The sequence below is a fragment of the Peromyscus eremicus genome, chromosome 7 (assembly GCF_949786415.1).
Source record: "Peromyscus eremicus chromosome 7, PerEre_H2_v1, whole genome shotgun sequence".
In the NCBI taxonomy this organism is placed as follows: domain Eukaryota; kingdom Metazoa; phylum Chordata; class Mammalia; order Rodentia; family Cricetidae; genus Peromyscus; species Peromyscus eremicus.
This window is the reverse complement of record NC_081422.1, coordinates 100,880,307-100,903,692: the sequence shown is the minus strand read 5'-3', so window position 1 is coordinate 100,903,692 and position 23,386 is coordinate 100,880,307. Positions and strand designations below refer to the sequence as shown.

Below are 23,386 nucleotides of genomic sequence, written 5' to 3'. Positions count from 1 at the left end.
AGAGTCTGACTCTATTTAGCGTCCAATGTTGGGCACGTATATTCAAGCACAGAACAGCTGGTGTGCTACCTGGTGGGAGACCAGATACAAGTGCCTGCCACAGTGCGCGGCCCAGTAACTCCCAGAGCTGGGGTGGGTAAATGCAGCTTCCAGCTGGTACCCACAGCCGTGAGGCTAGGCTCTCACTGAGAGTCAAGCAGCAGCCCAGAACCAGTGTGGCAGCCTGCTGGACCAACGTGAGGAGGGCAAAGCCGGCAACTAGCACCGTGTGCCAGCTGCAGGAGCATAGAAAACCAGGTCCAAAGAGAAAAAAAAACTCTGAACAGGTACAGAAAATGCGCTTAGGTGGTGAAGGAAGAAAAGAAAATGGGTATAGAAGCCATAAAAATAATGAATAAATAATAAATAAAGTTTTAAAATGATAAAGTTTTTAGAGAGAGTAAAGTATATAGTAAAGGACTTTATTTATATAAATATAAAGTAAAGATATAAAAAAAAGCCACATAAAAATGGAAAATATTATAACACAAGGTGTCTGGATCCTATATAGTGCTTTATTGTTTTAAATTTTTTAAATGCTAATGAACAAAGAACCAACAGCTGCTGAGAGACAGTGGACTGTAAAAAACAAAACTGCTAAATTAAACTAGTCTATATATTTTAAGAATGTCTTAACTTCATAATGGAAGTCAGAAATGTGTTGCATTGGGCGATAGGTTATACCTTTGTTTCCACAGGAAATGAAAAGCTATGAATTTCTTCAGAATTAATAAGATCAGATTTGACTGAGGGAGACCTCCTGAAAATCTTGGCTGCAGACATAAAGGACGAAACCAAGAAAAACTACAGGACAGGTGACATACATGCCGATCCCTCTACATGAGAACAGCTCTGAGTTGGATGAAACATGATAAATTTTGTTGGCTACAGAGTCACTATGCCTTATTATTACATGCCATCCTTTCATATGACATAGATAGAGGTTTGGTTATATAGTCCAAATGGATTTATAAAGTTGACAGATGACTTTTACCTGCTCAAACTTAGAGCAGAAAATCATCTTTAGCTGATTTATACATGCTGCACATTCTATACTTGTGTTAATATAGATATGTGTGTCACCTTTAAATTTTTGTGTGTTTTCAGAACAAAAGGACCAGACACTAATGAAGACAAGTAGCCTAGGTGATCCAGCCTCACAGAATGCTTCTGTTGCAGTTTCCTAAAAAATCTGCATCCAGATCAACTTCAAAGTGGCTAGCTGAGATGGTCCAGCCTCATAGACTACTCCAGCCAGGACTTCAGTTATGCCCTGCATTTTCTCATCTCACAGAGACTGGACAACAAATGAGACAGCTAGCTCTCCCAGGACTTGACCATTATCTCAATTTTCTCAGGGTCCCCTGACAACAGGAAGTAATTTTAAGAACGTGACACCCAGCTGGGTGGTGGTGGTGCACGCCTTTAATCCCAGCACTCGGAAGGCAGAGCCAGGTGGATCTCTGTGAGTTCAAGGCCAGCCTGGTCTACAGAGCTAGATCCAAGACAGGCATCAAAACTACACAGAGAAACCCTGTCTCGATAAACCAACAACAACAACAAAAAAAAAAAAAAAAAAAAAGAAAGAAAGAAATGCAGGTTAGTAGTTACTTGGAAGCTATTATTACAAACTGTTTAGGATAATTAAGAAATGCAGATTAGTAGTTAGTCATGTATAACAACCAAACTTGTAGTCATGTTAGATATGTTTTCAAGGTCAGACATATTTTAGATAGATTAGGTGGTCATCAAACACTTCAGAGATCTATAGAATATGGCATTTAAGATGTTTAATAACATAGGGCTTTTCATGACTGTGAGATACATCTGCTTCTGGCAGCACCAATCTACTTCAGAAAAGATGATGGGCACTGAAGAACCTCTATATGGAGTTTGCTTTCAATGTAGCAAAGCTAGCCACTGGGAAAGAAACTATCATTGCCTCAACTGCTGACAGAATGCTGTCCAAATTGGACAAGCAGGACACAGAGGAAGTTGACTGCTGAATTTTGCCAAGACTAGGTAGGCCAGTCCTTCAAAATTTCTCCTTCATAGAAATTTTAGGCCTGTAGGCTGAGGGTGGATGCTCTAATGTTGCAGAGGAAACTTGGGTGACTGTCCAGGCAGCCAGATGTCTCTGTCATTTCTATAGGTTTTGGAAGTTGCTTGCTCTGCACTTCCTGTTTACTCAGGTAATATTTTATCTTTCTTGGATCTCTGATGAGGGTTGAAGACTAGATAGTCTTACAGTTTTCCTTGTTATTAAGTTCAGAAAAGAAACTCACAAAGGAGATGTAAAGTTTATAAAGATTGAGGGATGAAAAAGCTTAAGTTGTTTATCTAAGAAAGTGTTTTAAGGTCTAAAATGATATTTTTAGGCTGGTAATACAGATATGATAGAAAGCGATCTAGGTACAAAACTTTGGACTTGTCAAGATAGGATAAATAATAGAATTCTTTCTCCAAAGTTGTCAAATACAGATGAACTGGATGTTGTGAATGTAATTCTTACCTGATAATTGTTCTTATTGTATACAGTTTTACTGTGTTAGAGTTAACACTTTTTCCTTTTTATTTAGACAAAAAGAGGGAAATATTGTGGGATAATCTTTTTGTACACTGTGAAGATGTGTCTCTGCCAAGGCACCTTCTGATTGGTTTAATAAAGATCTAAATGGCCAATAGCTAGACAGGAGGGAATAGGCAGGACTTCCAGGGAGAGAGAAGAACTCTGGGAAGAAGAGAGGTGGGATTCACCAGCCAGACACGGAGAAAGTGGGATGAACAATATGGAGGAGAGGTAACGAGTCACGTGGCAGAAGGCAGATTAATATAAACAAGTTAATTTAAGTTTTAAGAGCTAGTTGGGAATAAGCCTGAGCTAAGGCCAAGCTTTCATACTTAATAAGAAGTCTCCATGTCCTTATTTGGGAGCTGGAGGTCCAAAGAAAGTCCAACTATAGAGCAGGGCTTGCATTCTCATCTGGACTCCAGAAGGATGTATCCAGATCTGAGATGCTGCCTGGAAACACCACCTATGGACCAGACCAGCATCTGTAACCTGATCTCTCAAAAGAAGATCCACAGCGATCAGAATGTGGTATGTGAGGGTATGAAATTGACAGAGGACAAATTTAATAAAAGATTAAAAGAGATTAAAAAACGATCACTGCTCTAGTGCCAACCGTTTGGAATTTAAGGGACACTGAAAGTACTGTGTGCACTGACACATTCACAAGGAATGCCCGAAGCGAGAGAGACTTGTGAGTGTCAGGGAAGGCGTGCCAAGAGACGGAAGCCAGCAGGCACGAGAGTGCTCACACGCTACACCTCCCCTCAGCTCTCCCTTCACATCTATCTACTCCTCCTGTTCTCCTCCTGTATTGCCACCTCCTCCCTTCCTCCTCCCTCTCCTCCCTTCCCTTCCTCCTCCCTCTCCTCCCCTCCCTTTTCTCCCCTCCCTCTCCTCTCCCTCTCTCTCCTCCCCTCCCTCTCCTCTCTCTCTCTCTCCTCCCCTCCCTCTCCTCTCCCTCCCTCTCCCTCCCTCTCCTCTCCCTCTCCCCTCCCTCTCCTCCCCTCCCTCTCCTCCTCTCCTCCCCTCCCTCTCTCTCCTCTCCCTCTCTCTCCTCCCCTCCCTATCCTCTCCCTCCCTCTCCTCCCCTCCCTCTCCTCTCCCTCTCCTCCCCTCCCTATCCTCTCCCTCTCCCCTCCCTCTCCTCCCCTCCCTCTCCTCCTCTCCTCCCCTCCCTCTCTCTCCTCTCCCTCCCTCTCCCTTCCCTCTCCTCCTCTCCCTCTCCTCCCCTCCCTCTCTTCTCCCTTTCCTCCCCTCCCTCTCCTCTCCCGCCCTCTCCTCCCCTTCCTCTCCTCCCCTCCTCCTCCTCCTCTTTTCTTTTTTCCACTCTTCTCTCCGTTTTCATTGTCCACTCCCAAGGAACAGAGACTGGCCGCATTTGTGGTGTCTCTGTGCTGTAGCTTCCTGAGAGCTGGCTTCTTCTATGCTCCGTGATCTCTGCTTTTCATCCTCCCTTTAGTCAAAAGTGCCTCTGCTCTTGTTAATATCATTCCCTCTCTACTTACATTCTGCTCCTCTGCTTTTTTCCTCTATGACCCCAAAACTAATCACTAGTCTTACTGTGATTTTTTTCCTTCCCACTTTCCTTCCTCGGTAAATGAGAATACAAACAGATGAATGAAGGGAGGAAATCAACACAAGATAAGAAAATAAAGTTCAATAAAGAGAAAGAGTGAAGGAAATACAGCCAAAATGCTGGAAATGGTTAGTCAAATGCAAAGCCCCGTGAAGGTTTCACCAATAGAGTGGGTCACAAGCAGGGCAGAGTATCAGGGCTTGAAGACAAGGTAGAGGAACTGGAATATCCAGTCAATGACAAAGACAAATAAAAATATACAAATGTAATATGCAAGATCTGTTGGATACTATGACATGACCAAGTTCATGAATGGTGGACACAGAGGAAAAATTTAATGCCCAAAGTGTAAAAGACATTTTCAGCCGGGTGGCAGTGGCACATGCCTTTAATCTCAGCACTCAGGAGGCAGAGCCAGGTGGATCTCTGTGAGTTCGAGGCCAGCCTGGTCTACAGAGCTAGTTCCAGGACAGCTAAGGTTGTTAACCCTGTCTTGAAAAACAAACAAACAAACAAACAAACAAACAAAAAAGACATTTTCAATTAAACTGTAAGAGCAAGTTTCCTAAGGCTAGGAAAGAGAAGCTTATCCAGGTAAGGATAAGACACATTTAGAACAAAAGAAACAAGACCAGAAAAGTACAGTACATACCATATTATAGTTAAAATGCTAAATACAGGGAACAAATAAAATATATTGAAAACTGCAAGAGAAAACCACTAACCCACATATAAAGGTGGGCTCATCAGAGTAAGAGCAGAATTCGCAACAGAAAATTTAGAAGCTAGGAGGGTTTGGAGTGAGGTACTTCAAGTCGTGGAAGAACGAAGCTGCCAACCTAGACTACCATACCCAGCAACACTGTCAGAATTGAAGGAGTAACAAAAGCAGACTGAACAAGCCCATGACCAGCAAGCCAGACCTCCAGAAGATACTGGAAGACATCCTCCAGACCAAAGAGAAAGATAAACACATCCATGAGCCTGCAGGGAAGCAGAAGCATGCAGAACAGCAGTTAAGTGAATGAGGAACAGAAAACCAAACACTACAAAAACCAACAAAATGACAGGAATTAATACCCTCTGAATATTAATGCTCCCAATTCCCCCATCAAAAAACACTAGCTAGAAGGCTGGATTTTAAAACAGAACCTGTGGGCCTTAGGAATTAGCAAGGTGAATTGAAGTGCTTTCCATGAAAGCTTGAGGACCTGAGTTTGATCTCCAGGATCCACATTTAAAAAACAAAACAAAACAAAACAAAAACAAACAAACCTTGGGCTTGGAGCAGCCATCTATTAATTGTAAGACCAGCCAGCCTGGGCTACAGAGTGAGACCCTGCCTCAAAAAAAAAAAAAATAGTAAGACTTTGCTGCTTGCTCTGACTCAGCATACAACAATTTAGTTAACACAGCAAGCAGGAAGCTAAAAAATAAAGGATAAACATGCAGGAAGGAGGGACCCGAATTTCTGATAACCGTGTGTTCAATGATGGTTGTGTCTCCTGCTAAAGGTGACTGAGAGAACTGATCAAATGGCTTGAGATTTTTCTTCATGAGTGAACTAGAGAAAAATGTGCATGCGCTCATCAGTGTGTGTGTGTGTGTGTGTGTGTGTGTGTATGTGTGTGTGTATGTGTATGTGGGTGTGGGTGTGTGCATGTGTTTGTGTGTATGCGCATGTGTATGTGTGTGGGTATGCATGTGTATGTGTGTGTGGGTGTGTGCATGTGTATGTGTGTGGGTGTGCATGTGTATGTGTGTGTGTGTGCATGTGTATGTGTGTGGGTGTGTGCATGTGTATGTGTGTGTATGTGTATGTGTGTGTGCATGTGTATGTGTGTGGGTGTGCATGTGTATGTGTGTGTGTGCGTGTGTATGTGTGTGGGTGTGTGCATGTGCATGTGTGCGTGTGCATGTGTATGTGTGTGTGTGCATGTGTATGTGGGGGTGTGTGTGTGCATGTTTGTGTGTGTGCATGTGTATGTGTGTGTATGTGTATGTGTGTGTGTGCATGTGTGTATGTGTGTGCATGTGTATGTGTGTGGGTGTGCATGTGTTTGAAGGCTGGAGGTCAACCTCAGGAATCCTCAGGAATTCTTCACCATGTTTTTTGAGACCGGGTCTCTCCTTATCTGGAACTCCCCAAGTAAGTTAGGCTGGCCCAAGGAATCTGCTGTGTCTGCCTTCCCAGTGCTGGGATGACAAGACAGTGCTGCCTCACCTGGCATTCTCAGTGGGGATGGGATGGAAACAGGGTCCTAACACCAGTAGAGCAAACACTTTACCACCTGAGCTTTCATGCTAGCGATTATTTTAAAATTTCTGGGCTGTGATCCAAAGAAAGAAGGAAATCCAGAGACTCCAGTCTTCCATTTGGGGTTGTCCAACACCTTTAAGATTCAACAAATGCGTCTTGCACATCCCAGGTCCTCTGTGCTTCTCCCCACCAATCTCCCGGGTCTCCTCCTTAAACACTACTCAACCTCTTAACTTCATGCTGATTGGCCCATCCTGAAATGGCCTCTGCCACTCCCCACAGTCCCCCATAGTCCTATATCAGCTTCCCACAAACTCCAAGTGCATCCTCTGAGGGGAACCAGGGTCTGAGGCCTTACTTACCAGCTTTTCTGCTCAAACTGCCCTTCAGGTGGGGTTTCCAGAGCCAGTAACAGATAGAGATGGGGCCCGGCTTCTGCCCAAGTGGCTGCCCCTGATCTGCCGCTTGCAAGGATAGAGAAAGACCAAACAGCAAAAGGGGTTTGCGCCTTAGGTAGGGCCTAGTGGTTTTCAGGCCTCAAGTGTCTGCTTTCTGAGGAAGCTAATAACGCAAGCCTTACAGATAGTCCAGGATGCATAATGAAGATATGCCTGCTTCTTACCTGTGTCCTCCACTGTCATACCGTGTGTGTGTGTGTGTGTGTGTGTGTGTGTGTGTGTGTGTATACATTCAAGTTGCTGAATATAGCTGAGCATGGCCTGGAATTCCTGATCTGTCTCTACTTCCTGAGAGCTGGAATTACAAGTATATGCACCCATATCATTTATACAACGCTGAGGATTGAACCCAGGGCTTCATGCTTGCTTGGCAAGCGCTCTACCAGCTTATTACACCCTCAACCCATGTGTATACACTTTGAAGATACATATTGTAATCTTTCACCTTTGCCCAGGAGTGGGACCTTGAGTTATAGGTGGATACATATTTGGCATTATTGGAAACTGCCGAACCATCATCCATAGTAGTTTGGGTGACACTTCTGTCAACAGGGTGGAAGAACTATATTACCTTCTGTCTCCACCCCCCATTTAAAGCCCAACTTTGGGAATTTCTGTAGGAATGAATGGGATCCTACCCAATTCTTAGAATGATTCCTGTATCACAGGCGCCCTTATGACATCATCACGGGCTCACTTCCCCCACTCTTCCTGCCAGCCTCGTGGCTGGAGGAGTATAGACCTGAGATGATGTGGCTCCTTCATAACCCCAGCCATGGGGGAATTTAAGGAACTGCAGACCTGGGAGATTTGAACCTCTATCTCCAAACATGGGCTGTCTGTGTGGGGTAGGTTATAGCCTGTAGAAGCTGGCTGATTTCTAGTTAATCAGGATATGAGGCCGTGTCTAGGGAAACTGGGCATGTGTTAAAAGTGACATAGTTATTTAAAGGACAATCCACTAACAGCTTTCCCCTTAACTCTTGTTATAAAGATTGTTAAATCCAACAAAACCCCTGTGGAAGAAGTATCAGAACCAAAATCAAAAAAGAAAAAGGAAAAACCAAAGCTCACACCTCCGCCTGAAAAAAAGGTAGGTGGTTCGAGGTTGGAGGTAGCCTGTGATCTGTCACATCCCTGATTGATGTCACCCAGACTGATAGCAGTCTTCTCTGTGGCCTACACCTTAGGCAGTCATGGAATTTATGCTCCAAACAGGATCCTTGTGTGAGAAAGAGGGTTGGGATGGTCATTGTCAACAACTGTCAGAAACCAAGCCTGTCTCCAGCTGGCTGGAGTGAACAGCTGCCTTATCCCAAACTGGAGTGGACAGAGATGAGGTTGCTCCCCTGCGCTGTCTTCTCCTGTTGCCTTGCTGACCTGAGAAAGGCAGGGACCGAGGCATGAAGATGGGTGTGAGGAAGAGAACCCTGCAAGAGTAGGAACAGTGCTGAGTAGAGTAGGGGTGAGGTGTGAGGGCGGAGTTTGGGTTGTATGTTGTCAGAGGGTACCTCACAACCAGAAGGAGCGTCTCGTGTGTGTGTGTGTGTGTGTGTGTGTGTGTGTGTGTGTGTGTGTGTGTGTGTGTTGAAGTGCAAGGTACTAAAAGCAAAAGAAGTAAGAGTGATAAAGACCTCAAATTGTATGGATAAGGATGCTTAACATTAGGACCTGACAGGTGGCGTTATCAGGCTGCAGGTTGAGGTAGAGAAGGAGAGAGCCGAGTGAGCAGAGAATGCCAGCTTCTCATCAAATAGCAGATCTTCTGGGAGGCTGTGGGCCCTGTATGTGGTCCAGCCCAGATGGATCCTCTAAGTCACAAGATTCTTTCTCTACACTGAGCAAATGTTCTCATTCTATAGGTTGAGACTCGGGGCACAAGGTGATGTGTGCTCATTAATTGGCATGGCAGAGAAAGAAGATCAGAAACAGAACGGAAATAGTACTGGCGTTATTTCCTGGTCTCCTGGGTCAGGGGTTGATTGATCAGGGTTCCTCAACTTGAGAGGAAGTGACCGCCATTGGCTTCGAATCAGACCCCTTTCAAAAGTACCCCGGGGCTAAGCAGCGATATGCCTGAATAACCTTTCTTATTTTCCCATCCTCAGACCAAGGAAAAACAACCACCACGGCCAAAACGACCACCACAGCCAAAACAACCACCACCACAGCTGGCAGCCAAAAAGATCCAGGCCTGGTGGCGAGGCACCCTGGTGCGGCGCACGCTGCTGACGGCTGCCCTCAATGCTTGGATCATTCAGTGCTGGTGGAGACACACACTGGCCACAACACTCAAGTGGAAACGCATAGAGGCTCTGTGCCGGATGGCACGAGAAACGAGAGCCTGTGTCACTATTCAGTCCTGGGTCCGAATGCTGCAGGTCCGCCAGGGGTACCGCCGCTTGCGTTACGCCACCCACATCATCCAGGTGTCATGGCGCTGGTATAACTGCCATACCCGTGGCTTTTTTGAGGGCACCTATGAAATCACAGGGGACAAACTAAGTCTGCGGCTTGACATCTTTCTGGGATCACAGGTTTGTCGTATATCAGACTGCATATCCTTGCCAATAAAGAACTGATCAGGTCTTCTAACAGATGGCATTGGGTCTTTGTGACACAAACCACCTGGCGTCCCTGTCCAGCAGCAAGTCCGCACAATGACCACAGACACCAAGCACCACACGAGCTTGTTCTGTGACATCAGCAGCCTGTGTCTGAACTCACAGGGTCAGAAGATGTGAGAGCCCTGGACCACAACAGTGTCTGTGTCTGATCAGCAAAGCCTGCATGGCTGGAGAGTTGGGATAAAGTCACCAGGAACACTGCTAGATGGCAGCTCCCCTTGGCTGTCCAATATGCCACTCTCTCGTCATCCTCTAAGGTCTCCCCACTGACATAGAACAAGTCTGGCAGCCCACCCCTGGCCATGTCCACAACCCTACATGGTGTAGCCATAGCCTTCAAATTCCCCCAGTGTCCTCTTGGACACTCTGCCAGTCATTAAGTATCTCAAGTAGAACATGCCAGCCTTGCTCCCATTCAGAAGTTGGAGCTTGTCTCCTGTTCCCCTAGGGCATTCTCTCCTAAGAGCTCACTCTGTTCAGCGTGGTCTCTGCACAGACACTCCCTAGAGGGGACTCCTCTGTCTTCCTGGTTTATATGGCTATTCCTGCCCACTTTCTTTTGGCTCTAGTTGGTAACTTTAGAGTTACCTGGTTGCAAAGTCCTCACTGAACCGGAGGTGTCCGCAGACCTCCTGTTAAACAGCCAGCTGCAAGGGGACAGGGCTCTGCCCCCAGGTTTTGTAAAGAGTATCACTTCTCCTTGTTGCCGCAGGGACTGATCATCACAGTGTGTGTGTGTGTGTGTGTGTGTGTGTGTGTGTGTGTGTGTGTGTGCTTGTGCTTTTTGTGTGTTTAAAAATGAAAATCACTCATTTAAGAGTAGCTATTAAGGCACTAAGTGCCATTTAGTGTGCTCAAATTGTTAAGCAGCCACCACCGACATAGATTTCCAAAGCATTTTTATCACACTACATAATCCCCTTCCCTTTTAGTGGACATTCCCCACTAACCTCTCCTCCAGTCCCCTGTGCCCTTCAAAATGTATCCTGTCCTTATAGAATTTATCTATTCTATTTCATACAGTCATAGCCATACATCATTCATGTATGGCCTCTCTCAGTACACAGTGTTGATTGACAACTCATTCACATCACAGTGTGCATCATAACATAACTGCATAATATTCTAGTGTGAGAATCTACCACACTGTTTTGCATGTGTTTGGGCTCTTACGACTAAAGACACTATGAACTGTTAGCAGTTTACAATCCCATAAGTCATGTAAAAGAGCTGGGGCAGGTAATAAGCATTGTCCAGAGGATGGTTAAACATCATTAAAATCACCTCTAATGCATGGGTCTTAGAGAAGAGCCTCCTACACTTTACTAAACAGCATAATTGCTGACCACATTCTAATGCTTACCCTTATAGCCACAGATAAATGTAGCTCTCACTCCTCATCAAAGAGGCTTCTTTTTGCAGCAGACAGACCATTACAGAAAACCACAAACGTCATTTTTCAAATTATTGCCCTCCTATTGGCCTGGAATGGTTCTTCATTGTGGGTTTTGATTTGCATTTGCTCAGTGACTAAGGATTTTGAGCATCCTTCCATGAATACTGACCATTTGTAGAATATTTATTTGGGCAAATGCCTATTTGAACATCTGAAAAGTATTCTAATTAAGCTGCACTTTTATAGTCTCATTAAGCATTTCTTTAGTGAACAAATACGTGATTCAAGATTCTTCCCAGGACTTGGATTTGTGGTTCCACTGTGGATCAAACCCTACTCCCTAGGAGTAACTTCCCTCATACCTCAACATACCTGAAAATTCGCTCAATCAACCCAGTAAACATGTTTAATTACCATTGCCCCTCCTTCCCTTCCTTCAGTCTTCTCCTTTTCCCTTCCTCATCTTATTCTTCTTTGTTAAAATAAGGAATTCAGTCAAGGCGCACTCCTTTTATGAAATCAGAATCACCCTGACAATAAAACTAGATAAAGATACAGTAATGGAGTAAAAACAAAATTATAGGCCAAGCTCCCTGATGGACATAGATGAAAATTTTCCCAATAAAATACTTGCAAACCAAATTCAAAAGTACATCATAAAGATCAAGTTCTCGTCAGTCTAAAAAAAAAAAATAGGGATAGTTTTACATGCACACATGAATAAATGTAATGTCTCACATAAATGGACCCAATGTAAAGAAATCACATGATCATCTCAATAGATGCAGAAAAACACTTTGATAAAATTCACCATCTCTTTATTATTCAGGAATTATCCTGAAGAGACTGGGAATGGTGAGGATATTTCTTGACATAATAAAGGCTGTATATGACAAACCTACAAACCTATAGCCAACATCATGCTGAATGGAAGAAAACTCAAAGGATTTCCATTAAAAAATAAGAACAAGAAGCCAGGCGGTGGTGGTGCACACCTTTAATCCCAGCACTTGGGAGCAGAAGCAGGCAGATCTCTGTGAGTTCAAGGCCAGCCTTGTCTACAGAGTGAGTTTCAGGACACTATACAGAGAAACCTGTCTCAAAAATCAAAAACCATTAGAATATCATCTTGTTCAGAAAGAATATGAAAAGTGGTACAGCCTGGACTCAGTGAAGATTTTGATAGCTCTAGGTCACCAAAGCCTCTGAGAGTTTGAAGAACTAGTAATCAATTTCCCCAAATCTCCATATGGACAAGGTGTGTAAATCTGACAAGACTTAGAATGGCTGGCAGGAGAGGCGACCTCTGGGCCTTCAGTGTTCTGAAGTAGGTTAAACACGACATGCAGCGTCTCTGTGTGCAGTCTTGTCTTTTCTCAGTACCCTTGGACCTTCTGCCTTCCCAGGCTTGCACTCAGAGTTCCCTTCTCCGTCCCTCTGCCTTCTCATATCTGAGAAAGAGAAACCTATTTTGAAGGACAAGGTTCCTGTCACTCAGTGAAGACCTCAGTGTACAAGACAAACCAGAAGCTCGCAGGAAGCCTGTAAGTGGAGATGAGAAAACACGTGTTTAAAACTACATGCTTGGGGCTGGAGAGACGGCTCAGCAGTGGAAAAACATTTGGTGCTCTTTCGGATGACCCCAGATCAAGCCCCAACACCCGTATCCAGTGGCTCAGAGCACCTGTAACTCCAGCTCCAGAGGTGCTGATAAAAGGCTGCCTGCCACCCCGGGAATCCAGTACACAGAGGAATCCACCTAGAGAAGAGTAGAAAACCATGAGGAAGACCCTGACAGAGCAGCTGATGCAAATGAGGGGAGGAGGGAGGGAGGAGGGAGGGGAGGGGGGAGGAGGGAGGGAGGAGGAAGGGGCGAGGAGGAGAGAGAAACAAGTCCTTCAATTTACCCTCATTTGTGAAAAGTCTGAGTGTAAATTAGGAAAAGCAAGGCAACCACTAGCTCCAAGAAAACCAAAGGAAAGTTCTGGAAAGGCTATGTACTGGTGCTGTACCATTTCTGAGTCCAGAGCAGTATATACAGTTACAATGATGTAATACTGATCTATTATAAAAAGAGGGCACTACAAGCATATTGAGGGCAGGGTAGACAAGTAGGAACAGACGAAGTCCACACAGAAAGAACTCAACAGAGAACATCTAAATTTGGAAAATATAATTTTCAATAGAGCATGTTACTGAGGTGTATGGTGTGGTGATATTTTATTTGTGCTCTAACAAATAAAGTTTGCCTGAAGATCAGAGTGTGGAGCTAGTCACTAGAAGCCAGGCATTGGTGGCACACACCTTTAATCCCAGCACTTGGGAGGAGGAAACAGGAAGTGATATGGCCGAGAGGAGAGAGGGAGTGATAAAGTGGGATGGAGACAGGAGCTTGGCCCCTTTCAGTTTGGGGATTCCTAGAGGTAAGAAGTCTCTCTGGTGGCTGGCTGCTCTGCTTCTCTGATCTTTCAGCTTTCACTCTGGTATCTGACGCCAGGTTTTTGTTATTAAGACCAATTAGAATTCGAGTTACAGTAGGGGGTGGGGGGCACAGTTAAAAGTGACTGAGTGATGTGGAAGACACCAGGAGAGAATTAGGCAGGAGACTTCGGTTGTTTTCATTGTTTACTTAGGATCATTGAGTAATGTGAACAACTGTGTTCATGATGCTAATACAAATGCTAAAATTAAATGTCAGCAAACCTCGACATCAAGTCAACGCTGTCTGTGGACTGACAGACACCCTGGCAAAGTCAAAAGCCAGACAACAGTCTGGGGACGGGTTCTAGCAAAACTTCTCCAGCGGGGGGCTGGGATTCTAGAGGAAGTTCACGGGAACAAACGTGGGCTCAGTTCTGGACAACTTTTGTAAGATTTTGTTGTCTTTGCAACAAACACCTGGGACACCCACTTGAAAGGAAAAGATTTGTTTTGGCTGACGGTTTGGGTGGTTTTAGTTCATCCTTGAAGGACCCATTACTTCTAGGCCTGCAGCCAGGTACAACTTCATGGTGGGACGGGAAAGCAGAAATGCCTGCCTCGAAGCAGCCGGGAAACACAATTAGACACAGAAGAACAGGCCAGGAGAAATACAACCTCCAGAACATGTGCCCAGTGACCTGTGTCTGAGGTAGGTCCCACCAGCCAAAGTTCCAGCACCGCCCATTGTGGTGCCACCTCCTGAGATCCGAGCCTTCAAAACATGAGCCTACGAGGGACATTTCATATCCAAACCGTAACACAAGCCTGGAGCTGAAGTTTTTCTGTGTCCCACCTGGCCCGCAGTCTGGACAAATCTTTCCCATTCGCGTCCCCCAAGTAAACACACAGAGGCTTATATTAATTAAAGCTGCTCGGCCATTAGCTTAGGCCTACTACTGACTAGTTCTTACATTTAAATTCACCCCATTTCTGTTCATCTATATGTTGCCACATGTTCCATGGCTTTACCTGTGTGCCATTACATGCTGCTCCCTGGACTGCAGGCTGGCATCTCCTGACTCAGCCAGCCTGTTCCTAGAATTCTCCTTGTCTGCTTATCCTGCCTATACTTCCTGCCTGGCTACTGGCTAATCAGTTTTTTATTTATCAACCAATCAGAGCAACATACTCACAGCATACAGAACATCCCACAGCACAGGCCAAGGACAGAATAGGCCAAGTGCACAGAGATGTCAATGGCCAGAATGTGGCAACAAAAATGTCTAAAAAAAAAAAATCTAAAACAGGTACCAAGAACTGGTTATTTGCAAGTATTTCACTCACAGGAGTCCTCACAGAGCTTGGCAAGGAGCCATAGGCACTATCTCCCTGTTACCCAGGAGCAGGCAGACACCACAAGGCTAGAAGACTTGCCCAGGGCCACTAGGCCTGAAGCTCAGGCCCTCACCCCAGAATCACACTGCCCAAGTCCTCACTAGAGACCCCAGGGGGGACGTCCAGGTGACCCCACTTTCCATCTTCACAGCTTTGCAAAATTCAGATGGGCTGGGTAGATTAGAATGGTACCACTGGGGTAAGGATTGTCCAGAGAATTGTTAAACATTATTAAAATCACTCTAATGCGTGGGTCTTAGAGAGGATCCTACTACACTTCACTAAACAGCATAATTGCTGACCACATTCTAAAGCCTACCCTTATAGCCACAGATAAATGTAGCTCTCACTCCTCATCAAAGAGGCTTCTTTTTGCAGCAGACAGATCATTGTAGTATAACGAGATATGGAAGTCCAGGATCAGGTCAGGTTTAGTAACAGGAGAAATCCATAAGGTGCATTCATGACACAGAACAAGGTTGACGCTGCTGTCCTGCCCTTCAGCTGCTCTAACCAGCCCAAGAGAGAGTACAACTCTTACCCCATAGGTTCTTAATGGGTCATGTACTTCTGAGAAGACCACGCCCACTGAGCCAAACTGCTCCATTCAATGGGTCATTGGACCGAATGGCAGAATTCCCACACATTACAGAAGACCACAAATGATTAGAATATAGACTGACTGATCATGGGACACAATTCCTGCACCCAAAAGCTCAGGGAACATCATGGAAGAAGAGATAGGAAGATCATAAGAGCCAGAGGACCAGAACGTCTGCAATGAAATTGTGTTTCCTAGAAATGAATGGGAAGCTACACCCATGATACCTCAACAACATAGCTGCGTAAACAAGACTTGAACAATGGCACCGCCAATAGATATGCTAACTTAGAAGGGGAAATCTCCTTGGGGCCACACCCCTACATAAACTACAGGCAATTAATGACTGCTGAGAGGAGAACTAGTCTTTGCAGGGGATGAGTTGGTTATCCAATACCAAGTGGTCAGCCCTGAAATCATATCCATACATGTAGCACTAAAAGGACGCAGCAGGTTGTATTTATATATTTATGTATTCATATGTGTTTGTGTGTATAACAGTAATAAATAAAAAGAGGCTACCAATTTGAGAGTGGGCGAGGGGGGACATGAGAGAGGTTGGAGAAGGGACAAGGGGGGATTAGAGGGAAGAAAGGGAAGGGGGAAATTATGTAATTATATTTCAATTTAAATTGTTTTCAATTTTAAAAGTAAGTCCTTGTCTTAGGGATTCTATTGCTGTGAAGGGACACCATGACCACAGCAGCTCTTATAAAGAAAAATATTTAATTAGGTAGCTTACATTTCAGAGGTTCAGTCCATTATCATCATGGCAGGACATGCAGGCAGACATGGTGCAGGAGAAGGAGCTGAGAGTTCTATCTACATCTTGCAGGCAACAGGAAGTGGCCTGTCTCACTGGGCATGATGGCTTGAGCATATAGGAGACCTCAAAGCCCCACTCCACAGTGACACACTTCCTCCAACAAGGTCACACCTCCTAAGAGTGCCGCACCCTTTGGAGGCCATTTTCTTTCACACCACCACAGTCCTTTAAACTCTGATGTTAATTTTTCCTATAAATAAACTATGCTGTTGGACGGGAGGAGCGATTTGAACTCCTAACTGGCAGCTGTTGACTCTTCCCTAACGTCCTGGCTACCTTGAACAAAAGATTCTCAGCCAGCAGCCAATGGGACAGCCCATAAGCCCGCTTTTGACGGTTTTGAACATTCCATTGGCACTCGGAGGAAGCTACATAACAATCACAGCTGCTTGCTGCAGAAGCAGAACACCACCAGCTCCTAAAGGTGCAGCCACAGCCACAGCCACAGCTGGTTCAAACAGTCCGCTCCAAACTGATTGCTGTCACAAAACTTGCTGAACTCTAAAGGAACCTGCAACTTTTCACCCAGATCAGAGAGGGAGCATATCCTCTAGCAGCCTAGCAGTGGCTGTTCTGACTGATCCAAAAGGGACAAATGTCAGGATTCGTGTACATATGGTCCTTCATTTGCATGAAGCTCCGCTGTGATTGGCTGTATAGGCAGGTTCGTTCGGATTGCTTTGTGATCTAGCTGAGACACAACTTCCTGGGCTGTCCCCTCTACACATACACACACACACACACACCCCAAAATAAACAACAACAATATGGTGTGGAAACCTTGGGCCCAGTGCGAAGCGTCTCTCTAGCAGCTTTCATGCCGAGTTTCTGACTCCCGTCACTGGCACAGTGGGCCGAGCAGCTGCTCTGCCGTGATGATGGTGGAACAGCTCTGACAAAGCCATAGCGGAGTCACCGGGGGTGGCAGGAGCCGGGACAGGGCCAGCAGTGAGGCCAAGGGAGTGGCCAGCCACTGTGGCTGTCGCAATGACGGCCCAACAGCTGCAGCAGCTGGTCACCATGAGTGTAGCCTCAGTGACAGCAGCGATGAAGGCATGGCCGCAGAGTGGTGGCGGCCGGCCGAGCTGGAGCAGTCTGGTAGCCGCAGTGACGGCTGTGACGGGAGCCACAGTAGAGTGACAGCGGAGACAGCGGCAATAGCGACATCAATGGCAAGCAGCATCAGCGATGGCAAAAGGGGCCTCCCCCTGGGGTGGTAACTGTGACAGTGGTCTTAGCGTCAAGAGTCACCCCGACAGTTCCAGAGGGTGACGTAGCAGGGAAGGAGGAGAGGCAGAAAGTGAAAGGAGGCAGAGAGTTGAGGCTGAAAGACTGTGGAAGGCTGAAATTGGCCAGTGAAGACCAGCAACTGCTGGCCTGGTCACTGGAAAAATTCCTGAGGGCTGCCAGGCATTAGCGTGAGGCCAGGGTCTCAGATACCATGGAAGACAGGCAGAGAGTACCAGGGGAAGCCAGCCTGAACCATGTCCCTTCCTGTGACAACATGAAGTATTCTCCTCAGTGACTAGTGACAGGATTAGCCCTGGTGTGGGTCAGAGCAGCAGTCATCACTGAGCCAGTAACATCTCCCATGTCCTGACATCTCTAGCCCATTCCTAGCAGGAGGGTACCAGACACGTCTTTCCTCTTCACCCGGTATCATTGAGCTAGGAGAAGAAAGACCACCTGGTCCATGAGTCACAGATATCCTTGTGATGTCGTGGTCATCTCCTCATTTCCCTCCTGCCCTGCCCCTGCTGAAGCTAAAGGAGCAATACCAAGAGGGGAATGAACACCTGAACCCCCGCCCTCCACCATGGTCAGTCAGGGTTGTATAAGGATCTGTTAGACTCACCTTCCCTGGGGTGGAGACTTATCCCTTGACAGAAGGAAGCCCTGGATGATGCCATGGGCTTCAGGAATAAAATAGGGAGCTAGGGCATTAGACATATCTCGGAGAAATTAGTCTTCACCCATGACCCAATGAAGTGTTTGCCTATATTGTTCTATTAATAAAAACTCGGGAGTCAGATATTGGGGTACAAACCTGCTAGATCAAGAAAGCAGTGGGGAAATGACTAGCCGACTCTTTCTCCACTCTCTCAGATCGAAAAGCCCGAGAAGCTCTCTCTCCAAGCCCCTCCCTTTCTCTTCCTCTACCTCTCTGTCTGGCCCTCCAAAATCTGTATGGCTAATTCTGGTCAGCTAGTTGTGGACTCCATCCCTTGATTCAAGGTTTAACTTTATTAACAGTCTCAGAGTATCGCTGTGCAATCAAATATCCCACAACAGTCCAACTATCATAGTGTTCTATTGCTGTGAAGAGACACCATGACCACAGCAACTCTTATAAAAGAGAGTGTTGAATTGGGGCTTGCTTACAGTTTCAGAGGTTTAGTCTATTATTATCGTGGCGGGGACCATGGTCGCATGCAGGCAGACATGGTGCTGGAGAAGTATCTCAGAGTTCTACAAATGGATCTTCAGGCAACTGGGAGAGAGAGACTCAGGGCTTGGAATGGGCTTTTTAAAACCTCAAAGCCCAGCCCCAATGACACACTTTCTCCAACAAGGCCACACCTCCTAATCCTTCCATACAGTGCCACCCCCTGGTGACCAAGCATTCAAATCTATGAGCCTATGGGGACCATTATTATTCAGACTACCATACCAACCCAATTCTGATTGCAGAAGTCTGATCAAAATAAGAAAAAGGAAATACCAGGAAACTGAAGGTAGGTGAGGAACTGGAGAGGACAAACCCCGTGATTTCACAGTCCCTGGACTTAGACAAGCCAGCTCTGGCCCTGCTGGACTGGTTCAGCATTATCTGTCTCTGAAATCCACCCCCTGAGTAAACAGCATACAGAGCACAAGGAAGGTGAGACCCAGGGTGGAAAAATGGGAAAGTGGACAAAGGTTGGCATGAGCCCCAAAGGCCGTGGAGTAACTTGAAAGGTAGGAGTAGACATTAATAGAAACAAGGTGAGGGAGACTCTAGATGGCGTGACACATTGGTGAGCAGCATCCTGGGCTCAGGACCGAGTCACAGGCCATAAATTCAAAGTGTCTTCCCTGTAAGGACCCTTTACTTCCTACACACAGAGAAAGGCATTTCCCCCCAATTCCCCCTGTGAAGTTCATGTGGCAAGTGTAATCCTGCATGGTAGATAAGGATGCTGTAGTTCAGAGGGTGAGCCAGCGTGGCCCATAACCATGGGTAAGACAAAGGCACAGGTGAAACCCCACCTGTCTCCCCCTTGTCCAGGAAGAGGGTTGGTTGTTAGAGCTCTGTGTGTGTGATCAACAAATGCACTGGGAATCCTTGTTAGTTGCTTCCTGCAAAAACATGCAGAAGAAAATAATTCAGCTCTCACTTTTTGACACCCCCCCCCCCCGCCCCTTAGTACTAGATTTTCTATGCTGTATACAGTCCCCTTCTCCCTAAGCATGGTGATATTCTTCAAGACTCCAGAATCGGCTGATGGGGCTCACAACCACTCACTTCTCGTCTCCAGTGACTTTGGCTTCCATCCTACCACAGTCATCCATGCCTGGGTTTGCACTATAGACCCCAGTTTCACATGTGTAATCCTTAAAAAAAAAAAAAAACAACAACGGGTAATCCTTCACAGATCACTTCTTTTGTAACAATAAACATGGAGTTCGAGAAATGAGGCAAGAAAGAGCAGAGGCACTCCGAATCTTGTTCTCAACCATTAATTACTCAGAGTAATTTTCATGGGCTCCTTCCCTCTCCCCGCTCATGACCACCTTTCACTACCACTGCGGCCCCATTCCTGTACCCTCAGCCTCCTCACCCTGCTGAAGCTCTGACACCCTATGTCAGTTGTCCCTCTCTGTGGCTATCCTGCCCTGCTCCAGTTGGTCCCTCTGACCACCATGGCTTTGCCATCCTCCACATCGACATTCTTCTCACCCACTTGGGCCCCAGGACTGTGCCAGGCAACTTCTCTAGGTGAACACAATCCTCACCAGGATGAGGCTCCTGCCTCCTCACTGGCCTGCTGACCCATGCAAAGGTCCCCTTCATTCACCTGAGCACAGAAAGTATCAGCCTCTTGGTGTGACCCGGTCTGACTTCCTGCAGACCACTTCTCATCCCAAGGATATGATACGTGTTAGAGCTGGGAACTTGGACCCCTGTGTGGACCCCTCCTGTCTTGGCCTGGGTTCCCTGCTGGAGACCCCTCTTACGACAATGCCTACTTACTTGGCTTGACATCCTCACTGGCTTTGTTTAAGGCTGACTTTTTTGGCCAGCCGTATTTACTGCCCACCCCATTGAGGAGGAAAGGGAATTAAAAGGGGAGAGATGAGAAGAAAGTACACTTTTAGACTTTTTTTTTTTAATGAAGTAAACGAACAAGACACAAGACATCTGTGGAAGAAAATTCTCAGTCACTGCCTAAAATATGCTTCAGGGTCCCTCTCAAAGGAAACATAAGCATCCAGAAACTGAAAAACAACAACAAATAAACAAACAAAAAAACAGAATGCTTGACACTGGACCCACATGATGAGTGCAGCCTCTGACCTTCCTCTCCCTCTCCACATTTCAAAAATATCTATTGCACCTTTAAAAAGAATGTGAGAAGGAACAGTCCACAGGTAACGGTCATGTAGAATCCCTAAAAGATAGAAGGTAAACGTGACACGACAAAGAAAGTAAGTCAAAGTTGTAAATAATATATTTTTTAAATAATTTTTAATATAATTGGGAAAGTGAAGAGAGTCCACGCTGGCCATCCAAGCTCAGAAGCATCGGGCCCAGGGGCTGCTTGGGTTTGGGCTGCCAATGGGCTGTTTGGACTCTTCCTCCAAGAGGAGCGATTGACTTGTCCGTCTCCAAGAGGACTGAGGCGATGGCTCAAGGAGCCGTAGCAGGGTCTAGTGTCACAGCCTACCAGGACACTGACACCACATCCCCAACAGCCTACCCATCCCACAGAAACAGACAATCCAGAGGTGAGAAAGGAAGCCAAGAGAATGGAGGGAGGGAACTGCACACAGTCAGTCCTCAGCGGATTTCCCACCGTTGACAAGAGGGTTTGCCAGAGGCTTTAGGAAAACCAGACTGAAGTCAGTCAACTGACAAATGAGTTGTATGCAGGGGAGGGTGGGTTTTCACTAGTAGGAAACAAGGCCTGTGTCTAGGCTGGCAGTCCAAATGAAGCGGTTGTGTGCGTATTAGAATCAACGCTGACTTGGCCACAAAACGATCTACTTTGTCCTTTGATTCTGATTATAGGAAAAGCAAACCCAAGATAAGAAAACTAAAGCTGCGAAGGCAGATGAAACCATACTTCAGAAAAGGAATACAGAGAAAATGGAGCTCCCACCCCAGCCAGAGGTAGGTGGTATAGGGAGGGTGACCTCTGATCTAACGCATCTCTTGATCCACACCACAAAGGCTGGTAAAGGCTTTGTTTGTGGCCCATACCATAGGGTAGTCATGGAATTAATGCTCCAAGCATGGCACATGTGGGAGTGAAAGGTCTGAATAAAACCATTGCCCTGAATAACCATCGAGACCAAGACTGTCCCAGCTAACTGGGGCAGCTACACTCCCCAACGTTGCTATGAATAGGGATTGCTTGTCCTTGACTGTCTTATCCAGTCGCCTTGTTAGAGAGGCAGATGACTGAGGTACAAAGATTGGTGTGTGGGGGAGGAAACGTCCCAGAGAGTGGGGGTAAGACTATGTGACGCTAGGGATGGTGTGTGTTTGGTGAAAAAAGAGCCAAACAGGGAGACTCTCATGTCCAAAATTATGCAAGCGTGGAATGTGTGTGTGTGTGTGTGTGTGTGTGTGTGTGTGTGTGTAAGATGTGGGAAGTGAACAAAATAAGAGTGAAAAATAGAAGAGAAAGACCCCAGACTGTACAGAGGAGGGAGACAGTCTTAGGGCCTCACAGAGGGAGGTGGCAGGTTGTGTGGAGTGAAGCGATAGGAAAGAGAAGTTCATGCGTGCAGATGGAGATCTGAAGGAAGAGGTCAAGAGGCCCTGGTGGCTATCGGATCCAAGGTGGTTCTACAGAACCCAGGGCTCTTGTCCTAAACTGGCCAGCTCAGCTCCCTGGAAAGCCAGAAGAGGTATCAAGAGCAGATGTCCCCATTCTATAAATGGGGACATTGAGACTCAAGGTGGTGCATGCATATCCATTAATAAGCATGACAGAAAGAGGTAACCAGAGGCCAAATGCTCTTCCTGATCTCTAAGAGCCCCCTTGGTTTCCCATCCTGAGGCTGAGGTATCTGAGGACTATTTCCTGAGTGTCCTTTCTTTTTCACGCAATCACTCCTCTTCAAAATAGCGGCTGCCTGCTAAGGTCGAGCTGGCAAGCATAAAGATCCAGGCCTGGTGGCGAGGCACCCTGGTGCGCAGGACCCTGCTGAAGGCTGCCCTCAGTGCTTGGACCATTCAGTGTTGGTGGAGGCAGACACTGGCCAGGCTGCTGAGGAGGAGGTTACAGGAGAGGATGGACTGCAGCCTAAGACAAATATATGCAGCTGTGAAGCTGCAGTCCTGGGTGCGGATGTGGCTCACCCGTAAGCATTACCTCCATCTGCGCAACTCTGTTCTAAAACTGCAGGACTCTAGGAACCATGACTACATTTGTAAAAATCACAGTGCGATCCAGGGCTGCTATGAGATCACAGGAGACAAGATAAAACTTGAGGTTGATATCTTTTTCGAAACACAAATTTGTCGGATTTCAGACTGCATGCCTTTCCCAATAAAGAACTGACCGGGGTTGCTCCTAATAGCTGTCTCTGGGTCTTTGTAAGACAAACTGCTAGATGTCCCCCAGCCTCAGCGATGGGTCAGGAAAATGACTGCCGGCTTAAAGCACAAGTGTGCTCTGGAGAATCAAGAGAGAACGTCTGTACTCCCGAGGCGCAGAGAATGTGAGAGTCTCAAACTGCATGATCAAGATCTTGATTGATTAGCAGCGTCTGCTGGTTGGAATATTGGTATTGTAAGGTTCAGGTGTTGCATGACCAACTCCAGAGACCCTGCCTCACTGATGCCCATTTAAATGATGTTCCTCAAGTTGTGCAATATGGAGGAGCTCATCCTCCAACATCTGGATTTAACTTTTCCCCATAGGGACCTTGTTTGGTCTGTCCTGGTCTTTTGCACTTTCTCAGTGTCCTTCCTGTGGCACTGGATAGGAGGCAACTTTGGTT

At 46.2% G+C, this 23,386-nt stretch overlaps 2 protein-coding genes across 5 annotated transcripts in view; both read left to right on the top strand.

Moving 5' to 3' along the window:
* Positions 1-7,598: 7,598 nt before the first annotated feature.
* On the top strand, positions 7,599-9,500 carry LOC131915363 (IQ domain-containing protein F5-like). Its single transcript, XM_059268537.1, has 3 exons — positions 7,599-7,753; positions 7,900-7,998; positions 9,014-9,500. Exons 1-3 carry the CDS (start codon positions 7,736-7,738, stop codon positions 9,485-9,487), a joined length of 591 nt encoding a protein of 196 aa, XP_059124520.1. The 5' UTR covers positions 7,599-7,735; the 3' UTR covers positions 9,488-9,500.
* An 8,360-nt stretch (positions 9,501-17,860) lies between these two features.
* Positions 17,861-23,386, top strand: part of LOC131915362 (IQ domain-containing protein F2-like) — a 33,255-nt gene continuing 27,729 nt past the window's right edge. For 3 of the 4 annotated variants that reach the window (XM_059268532.1, XM_059268535.1, XM_059268534.1), the window contains exons 1-2: positions 17,861-17,990; positions 21,444-21,545. In XM_059268532.1, coding sequence (XP_059124515.1) covers positions 17,988-17,990; positions 21,444-21,545 — 105 coding nt within the window. In that variant the 5' untranslated portion in view covers positions 17,861-17,987. Of the gene's footprint in view, positions 17,991-21,443; positions 21,546-22,509; positions 22,961-23,386 lie in introns of those variants that run through there. The other variant, XM_059268536.1, reaches the window with a different exon arrangement.